The following is a 22273-nucleotide window of genomic DNA, read 5'->3' as shown; positions in this document are numbered from 1 at the left end:
ATGTATCAAACAGGCACTGAAATTCTTAAACCACATTACTCATTCAGGTGATCGGTGAACTGTCTTTTAGCTTGATGGTAGCATCCTGCTAGAGGCGTTCATCACTTGTGTTGCTACTACATAATAACATAGTGAAACAGCTGGCTTCAGCTATTGCTCAAACCTTTGAGTTACTTATCCTTCAGTCTGGGATAAACTGCTCATTCATGGGTTTGCTGATTTCTCAACCAGGACTTCAAGAAAGGGGAGTTAGTTTGACTGCTTCATTACAGTGGTGAAGTTTAGCACAAGATGGGACCCATTAAGACATGTAAGGAATTTCTTACATGTTCGATTCAAATCTAGTCCATGTGTCACCTGCATTTTAAATAATATGTTAGGGGTGGGAATTAAGGCGTCATTCCATCAAGGATACGTTTTCATGGAACCCAAAAATGATGTTTATCAGAACTCAGTGTAGTAGGGATCCCATGGTGGCACCGTCTATACGTGTTGTTATTAAGGCTAAACACAACTGTTACAAATTGTCATAATGTCAATGAATACCAATTGACACAAAGGTGGTGTATCTAGGTTGTCATCATATGGAGCTGCCGAGTAAATGTCTATAGCTTCCTTGACTAGTGAGTTGGTAAATAAGCTAGTAAGTCACACATTTTTCCACTTCATTGTGAAGATTTGTTCACCATGAAGTTAAAAATTCAGAACTATGAGTTTGACAGGACAGATACTTCCCTCATTAATATTCTTTTCTATTGCAGGGGAACTGTTTGATGTGAAAGCCAAATGTGTTATCAATGCTACAGGACCTTTCACAGATTCATTGCGTAAAATGGATGATGAGAACGTGGAAAAAATTTGTCAGCCTAGTTCTGGAGTGCACATTGTCTTGCCTGGTTATTATAGGTAACTAAATACATTACTAGAGGCAACCATCATTGTGGACAACCACCTGATGAAGGAGTGGTGCTCCTAAAGCTGGAGCTTCCAATTAAACCTATTGCACTATAACCTGGTGTTGTGTGATTTTTTAACTTTGTACACCCCAGTCCAACACCGGCATCTCCAAGTAATAAGGAGATGATGTTTTCCTTAGTACTGGAAGTGACTTGCTACTTAATTAAGATAAGCACAATTTGGTTGCGTTGCAGTATGTGTATTTCTTGGGCTTTTGTTGTTATGCAAGAAATGAAAGTGGAAAAGAAAGGGGAAAAGAACTATGTTCTAAAAAATGAAAATTGTTGTCCTTGAACAATAATATCTGTCTGTAAGGCTGCTGACTCTCTGATTTAATTATTTTCTGAACAGTTTCGTAAAAGTTGCCAGTTGGTTGCATTTTTAGTTTTTATTGTGCTGTTTGAGAGCTAATTAGACCCAATGCTTTTCACAGTGCATATATTGAGTAAGTTGATTGCAGGCAGTAGATTATGAAAATAAATGTAACTTTTACCCTTACAGCCCTGAAGCCATGGGACTGCTTGACCCAGCAACTAGTGATGGCAGAATTATATTTTTCTTACCGTGGGAGAAAGTGGTCATTGCAGGAACCACTGACACTCCAACAGAGGTTACATCTAAGCCCATACCCCATGAGGAAGAGATTAATTTTATTCTTCGAGAAATACGGAATTATCTGAGCTCTGACGTTGAAGGTAATTTTGTGCATTTAAACAATCTTATAATTTCTAAATTAAAAAAACAAACGGCATTGATAATAAATACAATATCAATGCATTCAGACGCAAATTTTGTCGATAAATTAGAATGAAATTTTCTAACAGTAGATGGCATATTTACAGTCTTATTTTGAACAAGTGTTTGTTACCCAGATGATTAACATTCAAGCACATTAACAGGATTTGATCATCTGCTTTGCAAAAGATCCTTGGTTAAGCCCCATTACCAGGTTCCATTTGGACATTGCAAATGGGGGAAGCAAAGGATGGAAAGGGCCCTTCTGTCTCATGTTACCGCTTACACAGGCTCTGCCATTGCTGCAAGCACAAGTCTCACTCTGCTCTTTGCTTGAACTCTTGAGTTTTGGGATAATATTTTCAGGATAATATTGGGACTAAGCATGTCAGTGTATCCTCCATGTATTCAAATTCTGAGTGCAGGCACTTTCACTTTTTAATCCGTATTTGGAAATCACTAGCAAGGTCAGCATTTGTTGACTGTCTCCAGTCAGCCTGAAAGGATGATCGGTGTTCATATTTTCTGTGCGAACTGAAGCTGGTTGTAATTGATCAGTGTGTCGCCACAATAGCAAGAGCAATGCAAGTGATGATTGATATGGTCATTGGTGATGTGTTATCCTGGATATAGCATGTTGTAAGCAACAGGAAACCCTATCAAAGTATCAATTATTTATTGCTGGATGACACTTTTCAGAGTTTTCAAGTCTGAGGTCCACTTGAATGTTTCAAACATGAGTGGGGTAGTGTCTGAATTTGTTATGGAGTCAAAGGTTCTGCATTGTAAGAGTTTTTTCGGACAGTCAAGAGTGTTTAAGCCTCAGTAATTAACAACATTTATAAATAGGCATATATTATTTCAACAAACTGTGCTGGTCATATCAATCTGCTTCAGATTCTGCAAATGTTTATCCTAGGCATATCCACTTCTGGAGACTTGGACACATTCCAGCTTTTTAATTATAGTATGACAAGAGCTGCTATTTCTGGTGGCATGGTTTATAAATGGAGTTCAGTACTCTCATAATATGATAAATGCCTCATTTTAGGTAGACTGACCAGTTGCATTTGAAATGTAGTCCAAGTTTTTCTAACAGTATGTGCTGTGGTATTTATATTGAACAGGACATTAAAAACATAAATCAATATGTTGTAAATGCTCATTGAATGACCTACTGTCATTTCATATTCCCACTTCATAGAGGGTGGAGTGATGTGAATAGTTTTAATTAAAAATGCAGCTGTAGCATATACAGTTAATGCTCTACCTCTCTAAATGTACAAGTTAGAATTTGTAGCTCAATTTTATGACTTAATGGAGCAAATGTGAAATTCAGAGTGTTTTTGACTTTAGAAATAAGCTTTTAATCAGGAGGTCAGACAGCATCAGCCACAGAGAGAACTGACAGGATTATAGAGCCTAAGTGCCTTCGTCCCAAATCAGATGCTTCCAGTAGTAGGCATCAACGGCACACCAAAAGAGCTCTGAGATTAGAACCGAGCTCACTCTTTCAATTTTGAATTATTGTCATCTTTGGATGGAAGTGAACCTTGCATTAACCTTTTTCATTGTGTTTTGGACCATATTTTGTGATTTGTATGCCTAGGTCCCTTTGCTCCTGCTTAGTCTGGAATAGTTAAAAAGAAGCGTTCTGATTTAATTTGCTCAGAAGTAAACAAATAATTTACTCATTCATGTTGAAGTTTGTCTGCCATAGTTTTGCCCTGTGAGCCTGTCTATTCCCTTTGTAACTTTTTATTCTCATCCGCACAACCTACAGAGCTTCCTAGCTTTATATAAGTGCACAATTTAACATACAGCTCTGTCTTACAACTCTTTGTCCTTCATCAACCTTTAACAAAGATATGATGAAGGATTAAGACTGGAGGACAAATCCCTGGGAAATGCCATGCTAGGATTTTAGGTCTGGATGGGGTTGGGAGGAGGGAGATGGATATGAAAATTAGCATTACCAGTCAGTTTGACATGTTGTTTCTGCTGTCAACAGTTTTTCTTAGGACAGAAGGATGAGTTCCAGCAGTAGATCTGTTTCGGAGGAGTGGAAAGTTGAACTTGATAACAAGCTTGTCAACTCATCAAAACTCAATTTCTAATGTTGTCCGGTGGCAGGTTATATAATACATTATGGACACCACAGCTGCAAAGAGGTGGCAGCACAGGGAGCCTGAAATTAGATGGGCTCATTAAAGGGAAACCTGGCTGGCCAGCAGTGATGTCAGAGCAAGTACTGTACATGTGCTCATTCATTAGAAGGGCTGTAATCCTCCAAGGATTGTGGGACCATACAATTGAGTGGTGTGCAAGGCAATGGCCGAACATAGGATTAAGTTTTTCAGAGGTTTAACTGAATAATGATCAGTATCACCATCCTCAGGCGCAGAAGCCAAGACTTGGGCATGAAGTAGGAAAAAGAGCAGATCATAGGTTAGGATGACAACAGAAGACATTCCTCCAGCATTGTGGGTAACTGCCAAAGAAGAAGAGACATGATTCTGAATGTGTACTGCAGAAGACTGTGAAAATTTAGGCAAATTGGAACTGAGATTTGTATCCTTGAAGCAGAAGACCTCCAAGTGTCTTCCCTTGTTCATAATACTGCTTACTAGGACATTGGGCTGTCAAAGTCACAGTGGCATTGACATCTTCACCTCTGGTGCCTTCTAAGAATCAGCAGTGGACCTTGCTAGAGTGTTAAAAACAGAAGCACACCATGTTACCATGCAGGTAATGTGTGTGAGTGAGTAGTATATACAATTTCAAGCAGAAGGCACAGGGAACAACTCCTCTGCTGGATCCTCAAAGGTGTGGGATACCTTTATTTGCAACCACATGACCATCTCGGGCATTGAGTGAGTGGCTAGTCAGAATCTTCAACTGAAAAGGCTTTTACTCTTTTAATGCTTAGCTGATCTGTAACAATTTACTGTCCTGGCAGCTAACATGATGCATTCATCTTTTACCAGCCCAGATTGTCACAATTCTTTATCTGAAAACCCAGATTTCATGAAAGAATTTGGGATATCCCTTGAAGAAATGGCTACTCTCACCTTTAAAAGAGCCAAGACAGAGAGTAGTGACCCACTGGGGTAGTGCATTGGAAACCATAGAACATAGAACATAGAAGGATACAGCGCAGTACAGGCCCTTCGGCCCTCGATGTTGCGCCGACCGAGTCCTACCTAACCTATACTAGCCCAATAACTTCCAAATGCCTATCCAATGCCCGCTTAAATGAACATAAAGAAGGAGAGTTCACCACTGATACGGGCAGGGCATTCCATGAACTCACAACCCGCTGTGTGAAGAATCTACCCCTAACATCTGTCCTATACCTACCACCCCTTAATTTAAAGCTATGTCCCCTAGTAACACCTGACTCCATTAGCGGTAAAAGGTTCTTAGTATCTACCCTATCTAAACCCCTAATCATCTTATACACTTCTATCAGATCTCCCCTAAACCTTCTCTTCTCCAATGAGAACAGCCCCAAGTGCCTCAGCCTTTCCTCATAAGATTTTCCTACCATTCCAGGCAACATCCTGGTAAACCTCCTCTGCACTCGTTCTAAAGCTTCCACATCCTTCCTATAGTATGGCGACCAAAACTGCACACAATACTCCAGATGAGGCCTCACCAGAGTCTTATACAACTGCAACATGACCTCAGGACTCCGGAACTCAATTCCTCTGCCAATAAAGCCCAGTACACCATATGCCTTCCTCACAGCACTATTTACCTGGGTGGCAACTTTCAGAGATCTGTGTACATAGACACCAAGATCCCTCTGCTCATCCACACTACCAAGTAGCCTACCATTAGCCCAGTAATCCATCATCTTGTTATTCCTACCAAAGTGAACGACTTCGCACTTAGCTACATTGAATTCCATTTGCCACATTTCCGCCCAGCTCTGCAACTTATCTATATCCCGCTGTAACCTACCACTTCCTTCCTCACTATCCACAACTCCACCGACTTTTGTGTCATCCGCAAACTTGCTTACCCAGCTTTCAAGTCCTTCCTCTAGATCATTTATAAAGATAACAAAAAGCAATGGTCCCAAAACAGATCCTTGTGGTACACCGCTAGTAACTGCGCTCCAAGATGAACATAATCCATCAACTACTACCCTCTGTCTCCTTCCAGCCAGCCAATTCCTAATCCAAACCTCTAATGTATCCTCAATGCCATACCTCCGAAGTTTTAGCATTAGCCTACCATGGGGAACCTTATCGAACGCCTTACTAAAATCCATATACACAACATCTACTGCTTTACCCTCATCCACTTCCATAGTCACCTTCTCAAAGAACTCAATAAGGTTTGTGAGGCACGACCTGCCCTTCACAAAACCATGCTGGCTATCCCTGATCACGTTATTCCTACCCAGATGTTCATAAATCTTATCCCTTACCATTCTCTCTAAGACTTTGCCCACCACTGAAGTCAGACTCACTGGCCTATAGTTACTAGGGCTATCCCTACTCCCTTTCTTGAACAATGGGACCACATTCGCTATCCTCCAGTCCTCTGGTACTATTCCCGTTGACAATGACGACATAAAAATCCAGGCCAATGGCTCTGCTATCTCCTCCCTAGCTTCCCATAGGATCCTGGGGTAAATGCCATCAGGCCCAGGAGACTTATCTATGTTCATCCTTTCCAATATTCCCAAAACCTCTTCCCTGCATATTTCCAGGGCATCCATTCTAATTATTTGTGATTCCATATTCACATCAGCAACAGTGTCCTGTTCCTGAGTGAATACTGATGAAAAGTACTGATTTAATGTCTCTCCAATCTCCTCCGCCTCCACACACAACTTCCCACTACTATCCTTGACTGGACTGATACCTACCCTAGTCATCCTTTTATTCTTGACATACCTATAGAAAGCCTTTGGGTTTTCCCTAATCCTACCAGCTAAAGACTTTTCATGTCCCCTTCTCGCTTCTCTTAGCTCCCTCTTTAGCTCCTTCCTGGCTACCTTATAACTCTCAATCGCCCCTACTGAACCTTCACGCCTCATCTTTACATATGCCGCCTTCTTCCCTTTCACAAGGGACTCCAATTCCTTACTAAACCACGGCTGCCTCACAAGGCCCTTTACACCATGCCTGACTGGTACATACCTATCGAGGACACGCAGTAGCTGCTCCTTGAACAATCCCCACATCTCATTAGTGTTCTTCTCTTGAAGCCTGTTTTTCCAATCCACACAACCTAAGTCATGCCTCACTGCATCATAATTTCCCTGCCCCCAGCTATAGCTCTTGCCCTGCGGCGCACGATTATCCCTCTCCATCACTAAAGTAAAAGTCACCGAGTTGTGGTCACTGTCCCCGAAGTGCTCACCTACCTCCAAGTCTAACACCTGGCCTGGTTCATTTCCTAGAACCAAATCCAATATAGCCTCCCCTCTTGTTGGCCTGTCGACATATTGTGTCAGGAAACCCTCCTGCACACATTGTACAAACACCGACCCATCTAATGAACTCGAGCTATAGCTCTCCCAGTCAATATCTGGGAAGTTAAAGTCCCCCATAACAACCACCCTGCTACCTTCACTCTTTTCCTGAATCATCCTCGCAATATTATCCTCTACTTCTCTAGGACTATTAGGAGGCCTGTAGAAAACACCTAACAGGGTGACCTCACCTTTCCTATTTCTAACCTCAGCCCAAACTACCTCAGATGCCAAGTCCTCTTCCATCGTCCATTCCACTGTTGTGATACTGTCTTTGACAAGTAATGCCACGCCTCCCCCTTTTTTACCCCCATGTCTGATCCTACTAAAACATTTGAACCCTGGAACGTGCAACAGCCATTCTTGTCCCTGTTCTACCCACGTCTCTGTAATGGCCACAACATCGAAGTCCCAGGTACCAACCCACGCTGCAAGTTCACCTACCTTATTCCTTATACTTCTGGCATTGAAGTATACACACTTCAATCCACCTTTCTGGTTACAGGCACCCTCCTTAGAGATCGCTGCATTATTCCTAACCTCCCTACACTCAAGGTCTCACTATTTGTGGAATCATCACACAACTTAAAGTTTTTTTTTAAAGAAATATGTAAAATTCTAAACTACCTGATTATTAGAGAAATGTTGATGGAAAGCACAGACTAGGTTTCTGTATTGTACATATTGAGAATCGTTATTTATCAGAGGCAATTAGATAATTAGCTAAAGGAAAGATAAGTCGGTTTTCTGCTGGTTTAAAGTGGTTTATTGCTGAGAACTGCAAGACAGAGTTATTTGGCTGCTGCAGACCTGGTGATTTCTGGTCTGACAAGCTTCTCTCTGTCTTATTCATAGTCCAAACTATTCAACTTCCTAACAACCAATTACATGGGGTTGTTGGCAGACAAAAGACCTTTATTATCCATAACTGGTCTCTGAATCAATCAGGTTCACTTGTAAACAGCTCCTTAGATCCAGTTTGCCTGTACATTGCTGGAAACTACAGCTACAGTAACAGGTTTGCAAAAACGTAGCAAAAGCCTTGATTTCAATAAATGCTGTCATCCTTGCAACTCCTTGGGTTTCAAAACAGTTCACTCTTGTTTCAGTCCTTGCTTTAAAAAACATAAGAGTGAAAAGACACAATTTTTACAAGAGTCATACAGGCAGTGCAACCAAAGCCATTGGCTCTCTAGGGCCACCATCAAGCACACCATTAGGCTGCTGAGAACATGGTTTAGTGTTTGCATTGGTCCCATTAGAATCAATGTTAAAACTGGAGCTAAGTTCAATAGTGCCTTACCTAGCAGAGAAAAGCATTACAACATTATACCTGTGTCCTCAGCATTTTAAATTACTAAAATCTTACATTGATAAATTAAATAACTGTTAGAATAAGTAAATCTAAACATATCCCTATAAAAGAAAAGGCATTTTGCCTCCAGTTTCTCCTGTGGTTGACCCTCTGACTGTTGAAACAAGATCCCGCAGCCCAGGATCTTTTACAGGGTGGGAGGGCCCTTCATTTATAAGGCTATGGGCTGCCTGCTGAGGCTGTAATGTTTTTCCTGACTACATTGCAGCCACTGCCTATATCGGAAGAAAGTGAGGACTGCAAGTGCTGGAGTTCAGAATCGAGTGTGTGGTGCTGAAAAAGCACAGCAGGTCAGGTAGCATCTGAGGAGAAGGTGAATCGACATTTTGGGCGTAAGCCCTTCATCAGGAAGCCCTTGCTTCATGATGAAGGGCTTATGTCCGAAACATTGATTGTCCTGCTCCTTGGATGCTGCCTGATGTGCTGTGCTTTTCCAGCACCACACTCTCAAAACTTCCTGTATAAGTACATTTGTCATTGCTGGTCAAAGTAAGGTAACTTTTGTTGGACACAGTTCAGAAAAGGTTCATTAGGCAGATCCCTGGTCTGGAAGAAAATACCTTAATGAGCAAAGGCTAAACAGGTTGGGATTGACCTCACTTGAATTTAGAAGAAGGAGAGGTGATCTTATTGAAACATAGAAATTCTTAAGGGAGCTTGACAGGTTAATGCTGAGAGGATGTTTCCCATCAAGGAAGAGTCTAGGACTGGTGGGCATAATTTCAGAATAAAAGGAAAATTTAAGACTGAGATATGGAGGAATTTCTTCATTGGGGTTTGAGAGTCTTTGGAACTACTTGCCCCAGAGAGCTGTAGGGATAGAGTATACTTAAGGCTGCGTTAGTTTCCTGATCAATCAAGGATTACTGGGAATAGGTTAAAAAACAAACCAGTTTAAGTGAGGAATGTTGGATCAGCCATGATGCTATTGAATGGCAGAACAGGCTCAAGGGATCGCACAGCCTAGTCCTGCTCCTATTTCTTATGGTCTTATGGCCTTGTGATTCCAAAGACTCTTCACTCAGCTGAGCAACTCTGTGTCTTTTCTGGTGATTAGAGGGGAAGTGGACACAGCTTCTTTCAGCATCTCTCATTTCTTCCTTTCACTAGTGCCGCACTGTTCACCCAATGTCACTTAATGTAAGTATACAGTACACAAAGTCCTGTTGATGTGAGTTTATACACTGGTAAAGGGAGTGCTTTATGATGTGGCAATGCTGCCTCTAGTGACGTAGCTGTGCTAAGCCATTTATCATCCATGACTGACTCTGTGGACTGCACAAGAAGCAGATGTTGAGAATTAGCTGGTGGTTGTTGCACATTCTGCAAGGCTCGGACTGCCCAGTATAGCAGAGATTTTAGCACTTTCAGATAGGAAGGAGTGCACACTGACTCCTTCATGTACAGTTTTCAGCATCTTTTTTACCATCTCCTCCGTATGTTCCTGTCTCTCTGTCCTTCACTTTGATCTGCAGTGTGGTGAACTGTCGCTGTTTCCTCCATGTCAGCCAATCTCTCAGTACGAACCCTCCCTCAAGAGTTACAATAAATCAAAGAGAGATGCTGACCTTTCTGATAAAAGCCAGTGACTAATTAACATAAACTGCATACATCAGAGCTGTCAGATTCTCAATAGAGCTGAGGCTGTGAGCATTGTTGAGAGGTCAGTAAGTACGATGGGTTCACTTTTCTCCTGTTCAGTAGCAACATGCGTCCTCAGGCTCTTCAGCTAGTTTGTCTGCTCGAGGTTGTATACAGAGAGCCTTGTCATCAGGCTCTCAGATTTAAGTCACTTTACCAGAGCACAGAAGGTCATTAAACATCTTGTGGCACACATCCAGTTCCTCTGAATTATACTTTTGCTGCTTGTATTTTCAACTACTTTTGTTTGGATGGATGGTCTCCTCCTATCATCTTCCAGAAAGAGAATCTCCCTTCTTTCTTCAACAGCCTCTATTTGCATGGCAAGACCTGCATTTGTGAAATGAAAGATGACCCTACCCTGGATACTTCTGCCTATTCTTCAGTTGTTGTAAGGCTTGCACACTATTTCAATATGGCTGTCAATGGCAGGTTAAGTGAGTGGGTAACACGTAGCAGATGGAGTATTATGTGAGCTATTGTGTACTTTGGCAATAAGAATAGAAAAATGGAATATCTTTTAAGTGTGACATTTTTAAATGTTGATCTTCCTAGACTTTGGCGCACTTGTATACATTAGCATATAAATCCAACCCAACAATCGTGCCAAAATTTCCTTTTTTGTACACTGACCTGCATGGAATCCAAGTTGTGAGTCATTAGTTTAACCAACAGTTGAGAACTTTCAAATACATGAAAAATATGCCTCCATGAAGTTATTCAGATCATGACGATTTCCCTTTTATTGCCTTTGTAAAGGAAAAAGAATTCATCTTCTGTGACTATCCAATTTGCATCCCTCTTATTATTTTGAATTAGGAATCACTTAAGCATTTAAGTGTGTCTCAACAAAGTCAGCATTTGTTATTCAACTTAGCAACCTGTTAATAATGTCAGGTTTAAAATAGTGGTGCTGTAAATCATGTTAGCTTGACAGTTTTTAGTTTGTCTTCTGGATCAAATGTGCCTATATAACAATGTCAGAAGTAATTCATTGTGAAGAGCACTTTGAGATGTTTTAATGTGATAAGGAGCTATGTAAAAGCATATTGTCTTTTATACTTTCCAATCCAATTTATTGACTTTGCAATAAATCACTAGTTCCTGATACAAATACATTACTAGTAATGCTTTCTTATTAAATATGAAAAATATATAACTGAAAAGAATTGAGTTCAGAAAGGTTCACCTGAATGTTTTTTGTGTATCATTTATTTGTATCTATGAAAATTATTTCCTTAGTTGATGTTAATAATTCACATGGTATGGCAACTGCTCTTCCCAAGACCGAAAGAAACTAGTGTTGTGAACACAATCCAGGCCATGATGCAAACCAGTCTCCCATCCATTGACTTCATGTGTACTTCCCATTGCATTGGGAAAGCAACCAATGTAATCAAAGGTGCCTTCCACCCCCCCCCCCCCCCCCTTATATTCTCTTACACCCTCTTCCATTGGGCACGAGATATTAAAGTTTGTATACTGGTACAAACAGATTTAAGAACAGCTTCTTCCCAGCTGTCATTAGACTTTTGAATGGACCTCTTTGATGTTAATATTGATCTCTCTCTGCATTTTTGACCACTGAAACATTGTATCCTGCACTCTGTTCTGTTACCCTGATACATTTGCATAGTATGACCTGCCTGTAAAGCATGGAAGACAACACTTTTCACTGTAATTCAGTACATTCGACAGTGATAAATCAAATCAAATCAAACATAGAACTTGTTACTACAAATGTGTCAATGTTGCCTAATATGTCATTCCATGTGGAATTAATCCTCTTATCCCATTATCTCACAATACAACTTGCTTACATCTGTCCAACTGTACATTTTTAAAAAGTGACTGATCATTTCATATCACATTAAATAAACGTAATCTGATGTGTCACATCATCCAACAAAAAAGATTGGGAGTGTACACCAATGTTGCTGTATTAGTCCATCCAAACATATGATCTGGTGAATCATTAATCACTAATGAACTGAATATAAATATCTTTTTTATTTTACGTCTAATTACAAATGACATCACTTTGACCATGGTCTTTTTACTAGCACTGTAGCTGCTGTTGGCATAGCATAAGTTTCGACTTTGTTACTTTCTGCTTAAAATATAGTACTTTTTTTTATTATACCATCCCTTTCCACTAATAACAAAGTGATTAACAATATTTCTCTAGCATTAGCTTATCCAGTCATTTCCAGTCATTTTTGTCCCAGTATAGCTAGCACACCTTCAGGAATCATCTCTTCTCCAGTGACCACAGATGGCCATCTAAAAGGTGACTGAAGATGCCATCTTAAATTTCCCTCTTCATCTATATATTGCCCCACAGTGGCATTATCCACACTCAAAAGAACAACTTTCATGTACATGCTGGCCATACCAACTGAATCCCTTTATTATCCATTTTTGATTTCAAAATTTGTATCATGCTGTCCAACTGTCTCGCCATTATTCAGTAATAGGTGATCAAGAAATGCTTGAAGTTCAACAGTAGCAAGACATTGTTATCTAGCTCAGTGCCTGTGAGAAATTCCACATCTAGTGCTTACTTCCATTAATGATTTTCTCTTGTTCACACTGATAGTATGCAACTTCACTGTGTTATGATGCCAACTGATTGTAGTTCTAGACAAGTCCTAGACATTTTTTTTTGCTACTATTTGTTACAGAAACTCATGTTCAAACAACACCCCTATCTCAATACTTTTGGTCTCTTGTTAAACTGACTCCTCACAGTTTTTGTCTCTGCAATTTGGTGGTGAGCCCTTTCCAAGTCTGCCGACATGAACTTTTCACAATCCTAAGAAGCTGTGATTTTTCAGTTCTAATAACCTGCTGTTTCTAACCAAACCCTTTTGGAAGTTTTACCAATTTAACCTTTTTGTTGAGCAGACTTGTTCCCTGAAGTCTTGGAAGAGAAACTAACTTGCTTCTCAACTGAACTGTCAGCTAACTGAACAACACAAAAACTTGTTCAATCCTAGAATCTTTTAAAAAGAAACCTCCCATAAACCCAGAAGTATAAACTTCTTTCCATCATTAAGACAAGAGGTCTGCATTGACCTAGTTTCTGATAAATGGTAGATTTAGTCACTGTTCATACTTACATGTCTCTATTTTGAAATACAAATTCCAAAAATGATAATGAAGCTATATTATAGATTACATTGTAAATGTAATGCTTGTTTTGAGCCTAGTCTTTCAACTTTATATCCAGTTTTTTACCAGATTTGTCTTATTTCATATTCGCAGCAACATTCCCTGTGTAACTCTCTTCCTCTGTTTGGAAACAGTTATGCCTTCATCACTCGTAGACAGTGCCCACTTTGCAAAGCTTTCAATCTCAACTCAGTATAAACTTTGCCAATTCCAGTACCACTTGACAACAAAAATTCCCGACCATCTATTTTGCTGTATTTGCCCATTTCAATCAATTCCCCACTTGGTGTTGATTTCCTAGTCATCAAATTATTCCATGTCCAGTGCTTCTTCCTATCCGTGAAAATACCTGCCGCATGCATTGTATGGTAACTTTGGCCCTTTATTTGTGCAGGACCTTTGGCTATCTCTTGCTCAGTGCCACCCCCTACTACTTTATAATTCTTGCCCTTAAGCTCCCTACTCACCCTCTTTTCATATTTAAAAGCCTCCATTAAAAGCCAATTGGTTTGGAAACTACTCCATCCTTTTTGTACTCTGTCTCAATGTAAAATCACATTGATTTCTTGCTCATTTTGGTCATACAAACTTAAAGCTTGTTGAAAAGAGAGATATTTTGACAAAGTTGTTTGGCTTGTATTCATGACAAACCTTCAAGAGTACCAAACTTTAAAAACAACACTATAATTTAAACAATGGATTAAAAGGTTCTGAGTGATCCCAAGTGCTCTAATCGCTACACTACAAACCAATTTTAAGGTAATCAGTCAAACTCATAGCATGGCTAATTACACTTGCTAGAAACGACCTACATTCGTTCAAGCCTTCCGTGCAAAGAAAATGAATATATTTAAGCCTTGTACCTATTTGAATTACAAGAGAGCTTTGTAACCATAGTTTTCCACTGCTTTCCCCATGGCCAATCAGAGTCAATTTGCTGTCCAGTTAACACCCTTTTCTCTTAAAGTTTAAACTATGAAATTTGGCATTGTTAAATTTGTACTGATGAGTGCAAGATGAAAAGCTTTGACAATATGTCTCTTTTAGCAATATATATCAGTTGTCGAGTGGCATCTCTGTTCATTTTGGATTTTCTCTAGTTGCAAAAGCTGGGGATAGTGTTTCTTGACTCTGTTTCTCAGTTAAACCATGTAAAGAATTTGGAAACATACTATTTGGAGGTTTTACTTTTATTTATGGGTAAATAGAGTAATTGTATTTGGAATACAAGTGGATGTCAGGATCTGTCAGTTATGAGTGCTCCAAGACTTACTTTCATGCAATGAAAGCAAAATGTAGCTGACTTTATGCATGATTTGTGGGTGTTGTGGTCTAAAATCAAGGTTGTGAAAACTTTGAATTTTCTTTTCTAAAATATTCAAAAATGTAATATTCCAATTTTATAAAAACATCAACAGTTTTTAGATAGTTTGCTTCATATAGCAGAATATAAATGTTGACAGCTTAACAAAGCTTGTAAAATTTGATTTGGAATGCAGAAGCAGTTTAATAACCTAGCCAACTACAAAATGAGATGTGATCTTTTTTTCAGCAGATAAACGGTTGTGCATAATGTGTGCTTTCCATTTCCTTGTAGCATTATGCTACTAAAATATTGCAACATAATATATTCTGTGCATTTGTTTACTTAGATAAGTTTTGTGTTTGCATTTTTATTTCAAACTTTCTTACTAAAACGTGAGTAACAGCAGCAGGAGTATGCCATTTGGCTCCTCAAGTCTGTGCTGCCATTTAACACGATCATGGCTGGTCTACCCCTGGCCTAAACTCCTCTTTCATGCCAGCTCTGTATGGCCCTCAACTCAGTGATATTTCAAAGATCTGTTTGTCTCCTCTGTAAATACTTAGTGATCTAGCCTCCACAGCTGTCTAGGGTAGAGACTGCAGACATTCCTTTGCATTTCAAGTTTAAATGAATGTATCTTATTCTGTAACTATGTCCTCTGATTCGAAATTCCCCCACTAGTGAAAACATCATAACATCTACCCTGTCACGACCCCTCAAATTTTTATGGTTCAATTAAATAATTTCTCATTCTTCTAAACACCTAAGGAATAAAAGCCTAACTTATTTAGCTATTCTCAGTAAGCTAACCCTTTCATCCAAGGAATCAGCTTAATGAATCTCTTTTGAACAGCCTCCAGTGCCAGTAATGTTTTGTTTGTTAAATTTGACTGGCTTTGCAGCATTTGTGTGCCTTAGCATAAGGCAATTCCTGAAGTTCCATGACGGGCAACTTGATAAAAGTCAAGCATTTGAATTTTTTGTCATGGTTTGTGATACAATTTTTTCATTTTGGGGGGAAATTTGTAATAATTTACATCACGCTTTATTTTTCTTTTTATGTTATTATTCTTTCAGCTTATTTTCTGCCCGTTTCTGCTTTCTTTTTCAGAATATGTCTTGAAATTTGATTCTCACACTGATCTGCAAGTTTAGAATGCAAAGATTTAAGTTATAAATATTTAATACATTTCAAATAATGTTTTTGTAGTCATCATTGAAATCCAGTCTATTCTTCCATTCAGTGCTGTGTGCAGTAGGAAATGCTTAATCTGCAAGGGACTGTGGAAAAATTTAAAAACTCGCTTTATGATGTCAACTAACAGCATAAAAAACACTATTAACAGAGTTTGTTTTCAAAGGAAATGTTTGCATGAACAATTAAAAATATAATGTCATAGGGCTTTTTGGCGATTCTTAAATGCAGGATAGAAGACTTGAGATCTTGGAACCAGTTTATCATCTTAACTTAGAGAAACCATAATGCATTGTGCTGGCTGATTTGGCATTTGAAAATACTATTCTAACGCAGTAAGGAATATTCTAACACAGTTGAGTGTTCTGGTTGATTGCCGTTGAGAGTATATTAGATACTACCTTCTCACTGAACTGTGACATTGCTAATTCAAGAAAGTTTTATTGTGACACAGCAGCTAAAAGTCTCTAAAGTGAGTTACCCTGGATTTAACAGCAGAGCTGGGGCTTTGTCCAGTAACCAGTGCTTTATTAACTGTAATTTCCTGGGCCATTAAAGGATATCCAGTTGTCAATTCCATGTAAAAAGAGAATAATGTGATGGGATGCCAAAATATTGGAGAGTGCCCTTTAGAAGCATTCAATCTCACTTTTTTTCTTTGAGACTGGTGCAATAAGTAAACCAGGAAGTATTTGGGCCACTTGAGTTCACTATCTGGTAAAAAACACTCGATTGTTCATTGAAGAAATAATAAATCATTTTAGGGAGGAACAGAAGAACTCCTTGAGTTTGAAAAGAGGTGAATCTGACTGCTCAGTTTGTGTCATAGGGAGAGGAACCTCAGAGAAATGTTTCTCTGTCCACTGTAGGCAGCTAGTATTATATGCCACCCTCTCACTCCAGAACTACAAATCAGCAAAACAAGATCTTCATTAATCTGACAAAGCTACCAAGGTAGCACAGCGACCATTATTCCTTTTATTCCCTGAGCACTCAAGGCTTTGAGCCTAACTCTAACCCTAATCCTATTACAATTACCCTGAAATGTAGTTATAACAAATAAGCATTATACTGAGAGATGGAGGAGATAGCACTTCCCCACATCTGTTCACAATAGACAAAGTTCTAAGGAGGCAAGCTCATATCTTCAAAACTGAAAATATAAAGGATAGCGTTCGATTTGATTTGCACCTGGACAGCACTTGCTGTCAAACAACAATTACAGAAACAACCAATTTAAGATTATCAGTGAGACTTGCTATTAGTGAGACTTGCAGTGAAGCTTATTTATGCTAGCTAGAAGCTTCATGTATTTCTATTCAGGAGCCTGTCCTCTGTGGGAAAAGGAATATAGTCAACAAGCTGGCTCACACAAACTTCTCAAGGCGAGTTAGAGATTGGGAACAAATGCTAGGAAGCCAAGAAATGCTTGCATTCCAAGATCAAATTAAAAAACTTTGGCAATGATGCCAGGTTGTTTGACATTGGCTCCAGAGGGCTAGTCAGCAACAGCTGCCTCCTGGAGAAATGCCACGACAAAAAGGATTGCCTCAGTTCTACAAGAATTTTGGAAAAGTAAGAACTGGCCACCTCTAGCAATGTAAAGCTCTGTGAATTGAAGGAAGATATAATGATAGAAAGTGTTAGCTTGTACTTACTTTGGAGTTTGTATTATAGGAGAATGTTGTACTGCTGAATTACTATGCAAATGGAAATGTTCAAAAAAGGGTAGCACTGATGATTATTGGTATGGTCAAGTAAAGAATATGAGGGCTGATTTAAAAAAAATATTTCACAGTATGTGAGCACCGATGGCTAAGCCAGTAGCAGTTGCTATACATCCTTAATTGCCCTTTGGGGTAGCACGGTGATTCAACGGTTAGCAATGCTGCCTCACAGTACCAGGGACCTGGGTTCGATTCCAGCCTAAGGTGACTTTCTGTCTATGGTGGAGCTTGCACATTCTCCCCGTGTCTGTGTGGGTTTCCTCCAGATGCTCCGGTTTCCTTCTACAATCCAAAAATGTGCAGGTTAGGTGAATTAGCCATGCTCAATTGCCCACAGTGTTCAGGATGTATAGGTGCATGAGTCAGGGGTAAATGTAGGGGAATGGATCTGGGTGGGATACTCTTCGGAGGGTCGGTGTGGACTTGTTGGGCCGAAGGGTTTGTTTCCCCACAGTAGGTGGTGGCACTGTCTGTGAACTGCTGCAGTCCATGTGTTGGAAATACACTGCCGGTAATGTTAGGAATTGAGTTCCAGGACTTTGATCCAACAATAGTGAAGGAACAATGATAGTTTCAAGTCAAGATGGTGCGTGGCTTGAATGGAAATTTGGAGTTGGTGATAGCCCTGTGCATCTGCAGCCCTTGTGTATCTAGGTGGTGGACGGTGTTGGTTTGGTAGGCTCCATTGAAGGATCCTTGGTAAGTTGATGTAGTGCATTCTCTAAATAGTAGTGTTCTGCTCCAAGTTTGAGCTTAAATTGAAAAGTATTTCAGAAATTTTAAAATGGGGTGAAATAGCTATGGGATCAGTCCAAATTTGTTACAGAGTTTGCAAACTATCTGTCTACGGCCTGAAATCAGTAGAGTTTATGGCAAGAAGTGAAGACAATGACTTTGATTTCCCAACAGTTTAATTCATTAAAGTACCAGATTTATTGAATTCAGTTTCCCAATTAATGAGAGCTTGTCATCAAGGAAGTTGATCTAGGTACATAATTATTGAGTCATCAAAAACACTAGTATCCATGCCTGTATGAAACTAAGGAGAGAGATTCATTGTGTGTCCCTAAAATTATCTTAAACTGTTAAAGGTTGATGAAGGTAATCAAAATGTTTTATGTCCCAGTACAAAATGTATAACGGTGCAAATCAATGCATTCAGTTTCTGAAGCAGAGGTGGCATCCAGACTGAAGCATTTTCATTCTAAGACATGGAATTATATTGTATACTGGATTTGTCTGTCTTCCTTGAAGTTTCTCACAACTTCCTTACTAAAAAAAATCTTGATAGAGAATGGACACTACACAATAACCTTTGGTCATGATCTGTTGCTATGCACAGTAAGAAGAGGAGATGTACTTGCAGCTTGGAGTGGTATTCGTCCGCTGGTATCTGATCCCAACTCAAAGAATACCCAGTCTATCTCTCGCAATCATGTTGTGACAGTGACTGACAGCAGACTGGTGACTATTGCAGGTATTATTTGAATCTGCAGTACTTTGATTTTATTATTGGTTGAAGTCAATAAATATGAATTTTTCAAGCCAGTTTTGAAATTGTTGAACTGCACAATTCCTTTCTTCATTTACATTTAGTTTCCCCTTATATTTATCTGACATGGGACATATCAATCTTCATATTTTTCAATGCATTGTTTCTCTTTTGTTTACTCCTTTTTATTAGCAAAGAACATTTCATTTTATGAATTGCCATATGTTCCAAGTTATAGACAAAGGGAATGCATGGAATACTGCAAAATAAATATAGAGATCTTCGTGTATGGAAATTGGCTTGGGTTTAATCAGGAATAAGGAAGAGTGGTTAGCAGCATAATGTATATTAGTGAGTACAGGAAAAGGAGAAATGATAGATGTCTAATGAACACACAAAAAAGATGAGAAGGATGCTGCCTGCTAATACCTGATGACCTGCTTAGTGAGATAAGTAGCAATCCTGCTGTCTCTGACAAAATGGAGTTACAGCTCCACAAATGTATTTTATAGGTGGTAAATGGACCACTTATCGTAAAATGGCCGAAGACACGATAGATGTTGCTGTCAAAGCTTGTAACCTGGATTTTGCAGAACCATGCAAGACAGTTGGACTTCTACTAGAAGGATCCCATAAGTGGACTCCTACTCTTTACATTACTTTGGTACAATACTATGGTCTAGGATCTGAGGTAAGCAATATCAAGTGGTTAATGGATTAACAACTTAGTTGGTTTTAAACAAAAGACCTTTTTCTGCTGACTTCACAAAATGCAGCACTGAAGGGTAAAGTAAACTTTTCTTAAGTACTGTCATTTGGAATTCTTGAATAATTTGCTAATCCATCTATTTCAGCTGTCTGATGCATCTCAGATGGAGTCATAGAGCTGAATCTTTTTTTCGGCTAAATATAAGTTGCTTAGAGTTTATTGGAGGCTTCTTGCTGTTAAACCTAGCAAGTGTTTTCACCGTATCTTACTAAACTTGACTCATTAATTACCTACCCTGTCCTTTGATGTATCTCTCATCCAATTTGGCCTCATCTTACCATGCATCCTTCCCACAATAATTCGCCACTCAGTAATTATCTGCTGAAACACTGTTATCCCTCCTGCCAACATCAGTTTTGAAAGACCACAGTGCACTTGGACAAGTGTTGACAATCTGGTGTTGTTCCTCACTAGCAGTGTAATCACACAACTGCCACAAAGCCATGCTGCCCATGCATGTAGGCAAAATGGGTGTCACTACTTTGCACATAGAATGCTGTACTTCACCCTTGTCACTGTTTAACTACCAGGTCATCACTTTATCTGTCAATAACTATATCCCATACGAATACCCTCTGAGTCACTGTTACTTTTTCCCATTATCCTCTGTAGCCCTGTATTTTGTCATCGTTCATAGAAACATAGAAAATAGGATCGGAGTAGGCCATTTGGCCCTTCGAGCCTGCATTGCCATTCAATATGATCGTGGCTGATCATGCAATTCCAAACCCTCTTTCCACTTTCTAAGACTAATATCTAACTCCTCCTTGAAAATATGCGATGCTTTGACCTCAATGTGTCACAAACTTCCACTGATCCACCACTCTCTGGGTAAGAAATTTCTCCATATGTCATTCCTAAATAACTTACCCTGTATCCTTAGACTGTGATCCCAGCTCTGGACTCCATCATCACCAGAAACATCCTTCCTACACTTATTCTGTGTAGTCCTATTCAAATTTTAAAAGTTTCTATGAGATCCTCCCCTTATTCTTGTAAACTCTAGTGAATATAGTTACAACTCATCCAATCGCTCTTCATACATTGTCCTCCCATCGCAGAAATCAGTCTGATAGACATTTGTTTCACTCCTTCCATAGCCATACCATCCTTCCTTAGATAAAGCAACCAAAGTACACAATACTCTAGGTGTGGACTTACCTAGGCCCTGCACATTTGCAGCAAGACATCCCTACTTGTGTATTCGAAAGCCAGGTGAGGGGAGCATCACACAGGAAAACAATCACACTGTTAAAAAAAAACAAATGTGAGCCTTTATTTACAGAAAAGAAAAAGGAATTGAAATGAAGCTAACAGATTTTGAACTTTGCCCCATAATGGCAACCAGATTAGGTCATCATGACAGAATAACAGAGAAAGATTGTAAGTTGCATACAGTTGAAATTTTCTCTGGCTCGTAGTTCTGGGCACATCTGAATTCTTTCATGGACAACGGCAACTTTCGTTTCACCCCAGAGTCCTCGTCCTCATCGTCAAAGACTGCTGCCCTTGCCCCAGATTTTCTGCATCCAGCACATTGTCTCATTGCCTACTCCAATTGTGCAGAGCACAATCATTAGGATGTCCAGACAGAACTGGAACCTTATGCATCAGCATAATATGTGCAATCATGAAAGTCAGCAAAGAGACACTATTCAAGCTGTTACTTAAAAAATAATTAAGTTAAACATTACCTAAATCATGTAAATTCAGAGGTCCTTTAGAAAATGTTTGCACATCCTAGTTCATCTCCAAGAAGCATTGCTTCTTGTTAAATTCTTAAATTTTATCAGAAGCAGAGCTTTTCATTTTTTTGTCTCTTTGTCATATCCTCCACACGCATGCACACACATATATATAATATAGAAAAGCTGGTTGAAGCGTGCATGTGTGTGGAGAGAAGAAAATTTATATTAGCAATAATTTCCACTGTAATTGTCCAGCAAGACAAAAATGTTTCAGTTAAATTATAGTACAATCACAAAGCAGCAGCATATCTGTCTCCTCAATAACTACTTTTAATTAGCCCCACTCCACATATTTCTCATAAACCTCTAGAAAGAAAAAGTTCCTTAAATGCTTATGGATATTTGATTACAGCTTGAAATCTCCATCATAATCTCTCTCATAACATCTCTTTTCTCTCTATCTCTCTTTCTCTCAAGTATATTCATTCAATCCCTCTCATATATGGTGTTCCATTCACATATTCTCTTTCTCCCTCCCCTTTCTCATATAGTTTCTCAAATGAGCACTTTTTCTTTTATACTCTTTGACCCTGTCACTCACTCACTCTCTCTTACTCTCAAGTTTTTCTCACGTTCATTCTCTTTTCCTACGACACATTCTAAGTCACATTTTGACTTACAATCTCACTCAGTCTCATGTGCAATTCCTCACACAATCTTTCA

At 39.3% G+C, this 22273-nt stretch overlaps 1 protein-coding gene across 3 annotated transcripts in view; it reads left to right on the top strand.

The window, feature by feature from the left end:
* gpd2 (glycerol-3-phosphate dehydrogenase 2 (mitochondrial)) overlaps positions 1-22273 on the top strand; it is a 128814-nt gene that overhangs the window by 83786 nt on the left and 22755 nt on the right. For all 3 annotated transcript variants that reach the window (XM_060827233.1, XM_060827232.1, XM_060827234.1), the window contains 4 exons: positions 762-906; positions 1459-1652; positions 18944-19078; positions 19606-19784. In XM_060827233.1, coding sequence (XP_060683216.1) covers positions 762-906; positions 1459-1652; positions 18944-19078; positions 19606-19784 — 653 coding nt within the window. The remainder of the gene's footprint in view (positions 1-761; positions 907-1458; positions 1653-18943; positions 19079-19605; positions 19785-22273) is intronic.

Source organism: Hemiscyllium ocellatum, chromosome 7 (genome assembly GCF_020745735.1).
Source record: "Hemiscyllium ocellatum isolate sHemOce1 chromosome 7, sHemOce1.pat.X.cur, whole genome shotgun sequence".
NCBI classification, from domain to species: domain Eukaryota; kingdom Metazoa; phylum Chordata; class Chondrichthyes; order Orectolobiformes; family Hemiscylliidae; genus Hemiscyllium; species Hemiscyllium ocellatum.
Note: the sequence above shows the minus strand (reverse complement) of the source record. Positions and strands in the feature narration are given on the sequence as shown.